Source organism: Vombatus ursinus, unplaced genomic scaffold (genome assembly GCF_900497805.2).
Source record: "Vombatus ursinus unplaced genomic scaffold, bare-nosed wombat genome assembly UNPS02014817.1, whole genome shotgun sequence".
NCBI classification, from domain to species: Eukaryota; Metazoa; Chordata; class Mammalia; order Diprotodontia; family Vombatidae; genus Vombatus; species Vombatus ursinus.
This window is the reverse complement of record NW_020954595.1, coordinates 4,845,608-4,857,807: the sequence shown is the minus strand read 5'-3', so window position 1 is coordinate 4,857,807 and position 12,200 is coordinate 4,845,608. Positions and strand designations below refer to the sequence as shown.

At 49.7% G+C, this 12,200-nt stretch overlaps 1 protein-coding gene across 1 annotated transcript; it reads right to left on the bottom strand.

Annotated features, from left to right (window-relative positions):
• Positions 1–1,541: 1,541 nt before the first annotated feature.
• SELENOK (selenoprotein K) lies at positions 1,542–10,505 on the bottom strand. Its single transcript, XM_027835938.1, has 4 exons — positions 10,414–10,505; positions 3,548–3,638; positions 2,366–2,446; positions 1,542–1,632 (listed from the first exon to the last, which is right to left on the bottom strand). Exons 1-4 carry the CDS (start codon positions 10,430–10,432, stop codon positions 1,542–1,544), a joined length of 282 nt encoding a protein of 93 aa, XP_027691739.1. The 5' UTR covers positions 10,433–10,505.
• Positions 10,506–12,200: the final 1,695 nt, after the last annotated feature.

The following is a 12,200-nucleotide window of genomic DNA, read 5'->3' as shown; positions in this document are numbered from 1 at the left end:
TATAATGATCACAGTATCTTCTGAACAAGCAGAACAAGTTGATGGACCCCTGAATTAGGAGGCTCTTGAAGGTGAGGAGGAGGAAGAAGGGATAAGCTAGCAGGCTGAAGCGTGTGTGTGAATGGCCAGAAAGGGACAAATGAAAGAGACGCAGGAAGCCTGGACCAGTGGTTAGATGGGGGAAAAGGAGTGACCGAAAGAGCCCTTTCAGAGGGGTTGTCCATGGTGGCAGCAATAAGGCTGATGCATTCTGGGCTTTGGGGTAACTTCAAGGGTGTGTGGGTGTGGGTGTGCTCAGGCCTGGACTGTTTTCCATTCCGTGTGGCCTACGTCTCTCTTTATTTAGAAGTACTGCAGAGTCACCTTAACAAACACTCACCCACACAATAAAAAAAAAACTCCTTTAAATTGCTTTCTCCCCTTGGATTTCCAAGTACATCAAAATTAGATTTCAATTTGTTATTGAAAATTAAAAAAATATATAACCTCACCCATGAACAATACTTCATTATTCAAAATATAAAGTTTGCATTTAGCCTTATTTTGTTAGGTTTCAGTTTGGATCTCTTAGGAATACAGGATTTTCCCCTAAGGTACAAGATGCCTCAGAACCTTGGGGATCTGTGCTTGATACAAACACAGACTATTTCAGGTACTCCCTAAGCCATGTTCTATATAAAAAGATGGAAGGCATCTCTATAACATGTTGGAAGGTCAAAAAGATGCCTGAATCATGCAGATCTCATATGGAAGCACAATGATTTCTTTATAAACAAAAGCAAAGTAGATAATGGAACACTGCTTAGGAAACTGAAAAGTGCCATGTGATTTATTTATAAACTAAGGCAAACAATGGAACATATTTAAGAAAATGAAAAATGACCATCCAGAGTACAACTAAGTCTCTCCTAAACCTTAAAAATAAACTTAATGTCTTTGTAGTGATGGTTTTCCCCTCAAATTTAGGGGACTGATGCGTTATCAAACAAGGCTGAATAAAGTCAAGGCTTTGCAAGCTGAAAATATTTACTATTAGAACTACATTAGGCTTTTCACAAACTATACAAAATAAGAAATAGTGAACATGTGCATTTATACAATTGCAATCAGTTACACCGGATCCCATCAGGTGGGAGTTCCCAGTACAACATCATTGATCTGTGTAGACACAGAGCAATCCTTCAGACACCGAGCCCTCCACTGCTCCCAGGCCAACACGGGATATTCTTTTCTATCGTCCGAGGGAGGGTGTGTCTTCTTGCCTGCTTCTCAGAGCAGGCGTTTACCTAGCAGAGAAGAACACAGTTAGCTGGAGCACTGAGAACATTTCACACCCAAGCGGCCATCTGAGGTAGTCAAGCTACCATCCTAACTAAATTAATAAAATCATCTAGGCATGTTGTCACTTTAAACAAAAACCTCATGGGGTTTGATGAAAATGAATCTATCCAAGTGTGGTGCTCTATTAAAACATCCTTAATAGTCAAATTAGAAATTGTTTTAGAAACAAAAATGCTTTAAATGACAAAATAGAGATCTAATTACCTTCCTCAGCCGCCGGCCATTGGAGGAGGGCTAGGGCCTTTCATGTGATTTATCCGGCCCATTCTGCGGCGAGGATTCCCCGGAGGCCTGTTAGGAAGGAAAGAAAGTCAGCCCATGAGTCTGTCGGTGTGCCTGCCTTGGTGAAGCAGCTTCCTCGAGAGTCTCTCCAAGGGGTCCCTTTTCTAGCTTTCATGTGTAGGATGCCATCCTCAAAGCTTAGTGGAGAAAGGAACTCCCACCAGTGAACCCCCCAGGGGGTGAACTGTCCTGAGCCACGGAAGTAAGAGGGGTTTAGGCTTAGAATACTATGTATTCCTGCAGAGAAACAGTGTTTCCAGTTAATCTACATGTTTATTTGCACTTAAAATGTTTAGCAGCTGGGTGGCGCCATAGCGCACAGAGGGCTGAGCCTGAAGTCAGGAACTCTTCTTTCTGAGACACTACCTGTGTAACCCTGGGCAAGTCACTTAACCCTATTAGCCTCAGTTTCCTCATCTGTAAAATAAGCTGAATTAGAAGATGGCAAACCATTCTAGTATCTTTGCCAAGAAAACCCCAAATGGAGTGGGTCATGAAGAGTCAGACACCACTTAACAACAAAACTTAAAATTTAATGAAGATTAGAGCTGGAAAGGCCCTTGGAGGCATCTTCATCTAGCCCCTCGTCTTACAAATAAACTGAGGGCCAGGTCATGAAGTCTTTTGCAGAGCTGGGGTTTGAACCTAGGGGCTTAGCCTGTAAATTCCGCAATCCCCAGCAGCAACACTATCTTTTTTTCTCAATCTAGATATTTTGACTTTCAAAAAGCAATGTACGTACCCTCTTCCATCATCGTATCGGGAATCAGATGAACTAACATAGCCTCTTTTTTTCACATCTTGTTGAAGCAGGCTTTTGAAACTGAAAAAGGAGGGGAAATGAGAAAGCAGAAAATAAACTTTTAAAGTAGGTACCAGTTTCAATCATACTTTCTAATGGATCTTAAACTGAAGAAAACTTTATGTTAAGGCTTGTTAGGAATTAACTGGTTAGCCTAAAATTAATTTCCAGAGTAAAGTCAATCAAAGCTAAGCAGGACCATGCTCCCGGCGATGTGGATATGCATTGCTTTGAAAGCTGCTTTGAACTAAACACTCCACAAACACCATGAGTGGATGTGTCTTTCAAAATAAAGATTTTAAGAGCTCAAACTTCCCAGGCCTCCAGACATGTAAAAGGCCTCCAAAACCTTCACATAAGAATTTAGTTATTTTTGGTTGCTATTGTACAAATCAAAATGCATAACACACACAAACCAAAACAGAGTTCTTTGGAGGGAAACCTCAGTGAGTTACATGGTCTTTGGTCTACAAGGATTCTCTCTTTTTTTCCTTTTCTTAAAAAAAAAAAGCCTCCTCCTCCTCCCCCAGGGTCAAATACATGTGCTGGCACTGGAAGAAATGCTGGTTGAATCTGCAGGTGTTGGTATAGCGTAAAATGATCCCAGATGGCCATGGTGCCATTGGGTGTCAACACCACCTGTCAGGAATCCCACCATCCATGGACTGGACTGTGCCTGACACACGGGTTTGCAGCTCAGTGCTTCAGAACTGACTTTTTAGTTTAAGAGATGGCCACAAATTACCAATCATTCGTGATAAAGCAGCAATGAAACAGAGTTAGATCCAAAAATTACTTAGGAAAGAAAAACTGAGTTTCTGACAGATCCCATCACAGAAGCATCACTGCACATTTCCACTTTAGAGGCAGTGCTGCCTAATGGGCAGATCACACTCTTCACGCTCTATACTAGTTTTGAGGCCGCGGGTGCATCCATGTAACTTCTGACGGAAGGGCTACCACACTGAAGGTACCCCAAGGCTCACAGTTCATCCTTGCAATGGGGACACAGCGGAGGGTTTAGGGGAGGATGGGGCTGGAGGAACTGGAGAACCTTGCTGATGTGGTGACAGATTCAACACCGGGAGGGCTAAATCAACAGACGTTGGCAGTCATACTCACAACAGAATCACAAAGTCAGCCACTCCCCAAAAGAGATCTGTTATGAATGACAGACTCCACAATGACCGGTGCCGGCTGTCTAAAACTTGTCCTGCATCGATGACGGAAAAACAAACAAGGAAATCAGCAACATCCTCATCGAGAAAGAGAGAATTTATAACAGGTATGACAGTAAAATATCAAAATAAACACTGCATTAGTCACCACCTACTAGCAGATTCAGGCTTTCAAGTGTACATTCTGGGTAAGACACCCCAAACCCAGGAAGCCTGGACAAGCCAAGCCCCAGACGGGTGATCTGAACAATGACCTAGGCCTTTGTTGCAGAATCTGACCCCCCTCAACTCCTCACTAACACACAGCACCACACACAGAGCCACCACCAGGCCCTGACTGAGATGCACAAGCCTGCCACCTTTCTTTCCTCCTGCCTGCTCAGACACACCCCTGAAGGGCCCCTCCCAGAACCTTCCTTACAGCACCCACCCACCTCCAGAACAATGAGAACACCTATGGTCTTTGCACAGTGAGCCCCAAGCTCCATCTGGCCAGCCTGGGCCTGATAAGAGCCCGCTTGCCTGCCTGTGTGGAGGTGTACTGGGCTCTCAGTAGCTACAGGTCAACAGAATGCCATCTCCATCTGAGCCTTAGGACTCTCACAAACTCTTGGTTCCAGCTGGATTCTCCCTTGACACCCTTCCCTATACAAGCTCGCGATGACCTGAACACCTCCACATTTTTGCCTTTGATTCTACATTCCCTACTCCTCCTCCAACAGCTTCGGGGCAGGTGCCTGCTGAAAGCATTGGTGCTCTCTCAGCAAGTTTGACAATTGGGCCCTAAAGGCATTAGGACCTCACTCGTTTCAAAACAAAATAAATACCTTTATGCACTAGAAAGTAAAATTTTCAGGCAGAAAAAATATTATTTCTAAAAGCTGTATTTGAACAAGTGAGCCTTGTTGTATTCTCCCTGGTATTGGGTCTCAGAGGGTCCACTTGGCCTCCTCCTCTTCTAGGATGAGTGACCGCCCGTCCTTCTGCCTTCCTACCACTCCAAGGCCTCACCACCTCCTTGCCTCTTCACTGGGCACCCAGGCTAGGCTGGCACCTGGGCATTTTCACCATGTGTGTATATGCCCTAGGGCACCCTGGTGAATGACCTTACTTAGGTCATTCCCACTCTGCTAAGGGGCTCTCAGGCAAGTTAAAGGGACAGTGGGGCTGCCACCCACTGCTGGACAAAGTTACAAAAGTGTGCTAAACGGGCCCATGGTAATCATGCCAATAAACCTAACCTGACGCTACAGGGGGGGAAAAAAGAACTTTTAACAGAATCAATGATTTGCAATCATTGCTTCTGAGAAAGCAAGAACTGGGCCAAGTCTTTCAAAGGCAATCACAACAGACAAAAAAAATAAAAAACAAAACAGTAACATCTGAAGCCCTGGAAAGTGCTTATATCCAGAAAAGGGAGAAGACTCTATTATCCCTACTGAGTCTCAAATCTTTAAGTATCAGAAGAACAAAGAGATTCCTGGGGGTTCAAAAAACAAAGAAAAAATATCTAGAGTATGGGGAGAAGGAAGGAGAAATTTCCTATTTCTTATAACAGTAAGATAGTAATTGGGGCACCATAGGAAAATAACTTTTCAAACATGGAGGGGGTGGTGGTGGATAGAGATAGTGTGAATCTCACTTTAATCTGCTCTGGGTTGGGTAAGGTTCAAAGTTGGTTACCCTGGTGGAAATTCAATGAAGTTAAGCAGGGAACTAGGCCGGGACAGGGAGTGGAGCAGGGGACGGGAAAAGGGGTAGGGGGGACTCAAGCCAAAACAAACTAGCTATGGGTAGGCTGACAACAAAAGAAAAAAATGGCCCAACCCAGTGGTTTGTGTCCAGCCTAGAAGAGGGGAGAGGAAACAGACTGGGGTCTGGGGTTGTACTACGCAATATAAACTAGATACCTACGGCTGAGGTCGCTCTTTTTTTCCTTTCTTTTTTCTTCTGAAGAAGTGGGGGAAAAAAGAGAAGAAGTATTATAACAGATTTGATAGTGAGAAAAAAAAATCAACTTAACAGTCCTAACTGGGACTGGGAACGGGGGGGACTAGCTGTAAATACACGATCGACAGTGAACCTGAAGGTGGAATCCAGTCTAAACAACTGGTTTATTTTACAAGTACAAATTGAGAAGACTCATGAAGACTTAGCAACGATTCCCGAGCAGACTCCAAAAAAAAGCAGGCCTAGCCTAAATATTTGAGAAGACACCAGTAAAACAGACATGGTCTGAGAGCCTAGAGTCTATGCCACGAGGACCAGGTGAAGAAAACTGGGGGGAATCTGGCCTGGATGAGAGAAGACTGGGAAGACTGTGCTTTATCTCTCATCAAGTATGGGCCAGGCTGCCATGTGGAAGGGGGGTGGGGGTGGTCAGCTTTGTTTTGCTTGGCCCCAGAGGCCAGAACAGGTGCAAGGGAAGGGAGGGAGGCAAAGAGAAGCCTAGATTCAAATGTCAGGAAAACCGTCCTCCAAAGAAGAGCTGGGCTGAAGTGGAGTTGGGGGCTCCCCCTCCTCAGAGCTCTCTCAAGAAGAGACAGAAGGGTCCACAAGGCGGGAATTCTTGTTAGGTTTCGTGGACTCAGTGGCAAATGAAGTGTCTTGTCGTTCTGAAATTCTGTGGGTCCCACTCACTACAAATGGGCACGAATGAAGGAGTTTCTGGGTCCTCATTAACCAGGGATCTGGATTCTGGGGGTACTGCAAAGCTGACCAAACTGTCAATTCCTGGTAAAATTCATGGAGACCAGCCTCTGAAACTGAGAGCCACACCTCTCTAACGCCTAGTCTGTGCCTTTGGCTTCTACTTGCTCACTGGTTACTTCCTCTTCAATCCCAGGGTCCATCTCTCAAAGGACAACAATGATTTCTTAACTGCTAAATCCAATGGCCAGCCTTGCCTTTGTTACAGGAAGTCTTTAGAGCACACACTCCACCAGTACCTTCCACAGAGAAAGCTTTCTCAGGGTTCTATCTCATTGGGTTTCCTGCACAGATTTCCCTTCCTTTTTTTTTTCTCCTGCCCCTATCAATGTTCCCCAAAACTTGGTAGTTGATCTTCTCCTCCTTAGGCTGATTTCATCCATTTTGAAAGCCAAGTGTAGGCTTTACCTGGCGAATGAATGATTACCAAATTTATCACTTTCAGCCAGATGGCTGTCAGGCTCCTGGTCCCACTTCTAACTAATGGGCATCTGCATCAAACCTCAGTACTTTCAGAACCAAATTCAGCACCTGTCACTTCAAATCAGCTCCTCCTCCTCCTCCTGACTTCCCTGTTTCTGTTAAAGATACAACCATCTTCCCAATCCCCCAATGCTTGAAATCTCAGCCATCTTTGTCTCTTTTCCACTCTCTTCCTCCCATATCCAACAATTCCCCAAATCCCATCGATTCTACCTCTGGAATCTCTGACATCTGGTATTTCTTTCAAACTTCTACCACCCTTGTTCAGGACCCTCCCTGCTCCCCCTCCCCAGCTGGAGGGAATGGAGAAGCCTCAGAATCCTGCTCCTACCTAACCAAGAGCATCCCCAAGTCTGCCAGCAGCTTTCATGAGAAGACCTCCAGTGAAGAAAAGCCACTGCCTCAAATCCAACTTGCTCTGGACAGTCTTTACTTAGGTTAAACTGCAGACTGCCTCTCGGCCGCTTCCAAGTTGTGCCCTCTGAGGCCAAGCAGAAGAAGTATGGCAAGGCTTTCAATGCTTGAAGACCGCTCTCAAGGCTCCAAATTCTCTCTTCTTCACATTAAAACACGCTCAATTCCTCCCACTAACTCGCCTAAGGCAGGATCTGAACGATCGCTCTCTTATCTTCACCAGCCCAGCAGCAGGTCCACATATCCTTCCTAGTATGTGACCCAACAGCATATCCCCCAGGTGTGGTCAGGTCAGGGCAGAAAGCAGAGGGACTCACTCTCTCCTCTTCCTCCTCCTCTCTCTGTCTGACTCTCTCACCTTCCTGGGTGTGTATCTGTGTGTGTGTGTGTGCGTGTGCGTGTGTGTGTGTCTGGGCTTGCCTTTCTGGGGGCTCCAATTCCACTGAACCTAGAATTGTGCCCCCAGACCTTTACCAGATAAAAGTTATCTCTGGCCACACTTCCTCCACCTGCTACTAGTGGTGAGGATTTTCTGAACCCGTATGTAAGATTTAAGTTTTATACCAAGTAAATTTCATCTTCTTATGCCTGTTCCTGGCTGGGTGGGCCTGGACCCTGCTGCCCAGACATGACAGGCTACATCTCCCAGCTTCATGAACCCAGTGTCACCCAGCTTCAGATAGGGGCTGTCCTGCAGGGCTGGACTCATGAGCCTGAGATGGCATTTGGCTAGCCCCTATCTACCACAAATGGCTCTGAATTCCAGTCAATCATGATAGGCAATAGTCATGTATTGACAAAAGACAATTTTACAGCACCAGTGGTCTAGTTATGGATGGGTGTTGGGACAGCACAAGGTGTATGGGCCACACACAGCAAATTTATATATGATGGATAATATATCCATCACTTGTGACTGCAGGCTGCTTTACCTTACTGACTGAGGGGAAGGGGGGACAAGCCCAGATGGGTCCAGACCTCTGCCTCCTCTCTCCTGGGGCTGAAGGATAGAATCGGGGGTTTGGGGCTGGCAGTGATCAATAAGTCCTGTGGTCCAATCAGTGCTTTAAGCCCAGAATTCTGCCTCCAGAGCACTTCTCAGCACGTTTCCTTTGGGTCCACTCATACATGGCCACCACCTTAGCTGGACTCTGGAGAGGCTGTTCCCTTAGTTCCACCAAAAAAAAAAAAAAAGAGCCCCTAACTGATCTTGAACCTTTCAGTCACTCCTTTCTCTAACTTATCCCTCAAGAAGCTGCCAAAATAATCTCTCTAAGGCATGTGCATCATTCCAAAGCCTTCTATGGCTTGCTACTGTCTAAAACATAAACACCTCAGCCTGGCAGTTAACTTGTTTCCAATCTAATTTCACATCACTTCACACAGCTTTAGACTCCGCCAAAATGGGCTACCTGCTGGCCCTGCCCTGTCCTGCCATCCCATGGAGTTTGAAAGCACACTCTCTTCTGCATGCTGGGTTCCTTCCCTCTCAGGCCAAGACTCTGGATCAAATGCACTTTTTCTCCTGTGATCTTCTTTTTGCCCACCTCTCTTCTCTCTCCCACTTGACCTGGCATTATAATTAATTCAGTATACACTGACACAGCCTCCACCCTCACCCCAGCAAACTGGAAGGTTTTTGCAAGCAGTAATTGTTGTTTTTCATCTGTCTATCCCTTGTCTCTACAAAACACGGGGCAGGTGCTCAATAACTGGAACTGAAGGGCAAAAGAGTCCTGGCTCCATTTGCTAGCTAGGAGACTCTAGGCAGGCAAGTCTTTAAAACTCACTAAGCAAAACTCACTCTTCCTTTTCTGTAAAATGGGGATAAGGCCTTTAAAAATACACAAAGCTGTTGTCAAGAAAGGACTTTATGAACCAATACAAATGCACTAGAAGAGTACTCCCACTGTTGAAGCTTATGCCAAATGGGTGCTGTTTCCATACTCCAGAGAACTGAGACAAGAAGAGAAACCAAGTCAGAGCACCCAGTGGCAGATCCTGCTTGCACCCCTGACTAGCCCTGGGAAAAGCTCTTCCATCCCCAGCTTCTGGAAAGCAGGAAAATGTGGATAATACTGGAAACACCAGGGGCTGTTTTGAGCAAATAATCACTCTGCACGACAGAAATGGGAGCTGTCATCATTGAACTAAGCCAACAAAAAGTGAGCCACTTTAATTAATCACATTTCAAAGACTCAGTAAAGATTTTGCAAAGCCATTTCCTCCCAACAATCTTATTAGGGAAGTGGGGCAAGCATTATTTTATTCATGTTATACGTTGGGAAATTGAAGCTTTGAGACTTTTAGGGACTCTTGCCCACGATCAACTAGAGGCAACTTGGTATTATAGATAGGATGCAAATCCTGCCTCGGACCCACAACAGATGTGTCAGATGACACCAAACAGACTGTGACCCTGACAGCCTCAGTCTCCTCATCTGTAAATGAGGACACTTTGGACGAGATACCCGGAAAGTTAGTTACTTGTGCGTCAGGACCGTTTCATTCTTTGAATTTGTACCCTTGGCACAGTATGGCATCAAGTAGATGCTTAAGAAATGCTCCTCTGTGCTGTCAGGATCCCAAGTCTCCGAGGCTTAGTAATCGTCAATACACACAAAAGTTTGAGGATACAAGTATCAGGGAGAGTCTAAGAAACCGCAAACTTGTTACTGTTTTTATTTCCCCTTAAAAACAGACAGTGTCGACAAAGCATAAAGCAACACCCACAACCACCGCCCTTCGCTATTCGCCCCATCCCGAGTCTGGTGAGAAGGGTCTCGCGCTCGCTCCCGCCCCCAACCCCCTCCCCCTCCCCGAGCCCGGCCCGGCCCTCTTCTTTCCCCCTACAACCTCCTTAACTCCACCCCGAGAATGGGGCAGCCTCAGTTTCCTCTTCTGTCCCAGGCTCCCACGGGATTGCCTCGAGGACCCCCGGGGTCCCTCCAGCTGGCAATCTGGGCTCCGAAGCCCCTCTCCCTCTGTCCAGGACGGCTCCCTCCCCCACCTTCTCCGCGCCTCAGTCTCCCCCTCTTGCCCGGGGCAGCCTCGAAGGCCCGTGCCTCAGTTTCCCCCCGGCCCGAGGGGGGCTTAGAAGGCCCCGATCTTCCCTCCCACGGTGGGTGAGTCCCTTCCCCCGCCCTCCCAGCGGTGGCGCCCGGTCCAGGCCCCTCCCGGGCCCCGATAGCGCCCCTCACTCACCGTTCGAGATGTAGACCATGGCGCCGCTCCGGCCCTCGACCCTCGGCCCTCGGCCCTCGGCCCTCCGCCCTCCGCCCTCCTAGCGCCGCCGCCGCCGCAGCCGCTGCCTCCGGTGGTATCCTCCGGGCTTCCGCGGCCGCGCCGGCGACCCGCCTCCTCTGCCCCGGGAGCCGCTGACGTCACAGGGCGGTGTACACGCAGGAGCGATCTGGAAGAAGCTCATTGGCTGAGCGTGTGGGGGCTCGGCCCGAAGCCGCGCGTGCGCCGCCATGACGGCACGACGACAATGGTGGGCGGGGCGTGTGGGGGGGCGGAAACCGTGCGTCAGCACGTGACCGGAAGCCGCCCGGCCCTCGCAGCCCGGCTCGTGGCAGTTTCCTCGGAAGTTGGGGCTTCCTAGAGTTGAGAAACCGAGGTTTCCCGCGGCGAGGCGATGCCCAGGTCTGGGCGTCTGAGGCCGCACTGGCACGCGGGTCTCCCCGACTCCAGGCGCCGCCAGGAGGAAACCAGCGAGCCCGGTGTGGTGTTTTGGCGCCCGGGGTTTGTCCACGGCCGGGCAGGGTCCGTGCAGCGGGGGCGCCGGGGTCTGGGGGCGGCCCGAGAGCTGCGCCCCCTCCCCGCGAGCCCCTGGCAGCCGATGAGGGGATGGGGGGAAGCGCTTATGGAGCGCCTGCTGTATGCCGAGGGTCCGGGGCGGGGGCGGGGCGGGGCGGAGGGGCTTAGGCCCAGAAGGCCGGGCGACCCCTCTCCGGGACCAGGAGTGTCCAGCGGGTGACCCTCGGGCCCCCCCTCGGAACTGGTCTCATCCCCGGGCCGAGCTGCCGCGGACCCCAAGAGCCGGGGGTCCTGGGGCAAGCGTGGAGGGGAGGCAGGGGAAGGCCCCCGCGCTCCGGGGATTACCCCCTACCCGAGCGCGGCGTCTCCCCCAGACCCATCCCGAATTCTCTGCCCTTCGTCTCCCCTCCTCATCCCGCGGCCGCGTGCTGCCCCGCCCCCGCCGCCCGGCCGCTGACCCTCCCGGAGAGCGCGAGGCCCCGCCCATCCCGCCCCCCGCGCGGCCCCGCCCATCCCGCCTCCGCGCGGCCCCGCCCATCCCGGCCCCGCCTCCGCCCATCCCGGCCCCGCCCATCCCGCCTCCCGCTGCCGGCCGGAGCGCTGCGGTCACATCGGCTCCGTCCCGGCCTCGGCCTCTGCCCCAGACCCCAGCCCTCCCGCGGCGGCTGCTTCCCTGTTTGTGTGGCTTCTCCCTCTCGGGATGCAAACTCCTTGAGCACCGGGGACTGTGGTTTTACAGTTTCTGCCCCCCACGCTCAGTGCAGTGCCTGGCACCACGAACCCGTAATGCCTTCCTGGCCTTTCGTTCTGTGGAGCCGAGGGAGCACCATCCTTCAGCCACAGATTTGCAGCCTCAGAATCATTCGTGTCTCTTCCCTCTCCCACCCCTTCCTCCCGTTTTAGTCAGTGGGAGAGTCCCGTTGACTCTACGTGCCAGTTGTCCCTCCCTTCTCTCCTTTTATCCGCACACAGCCTCCACCGTGGGTTACGCCATCATTACCTCTCCCTTGGACTTATTCTCCCTGCTTCCAGTGTTCTTCAATCCGTCCTCCACACAGTCACCAAATGGATATTCCTAAAATACAGATCTGACCATGTCACTGGCCTTCTCGTTTCTTACACAAGATTCTCCGTCTCTCAAGTGCAATCATTTTCTCTGACTGTCCCCCGTGCCTATAAAACGCTCCCCTCCTCATCTCATCCTCCTAGTCTTCCTGACTTCCTTCTGGTCC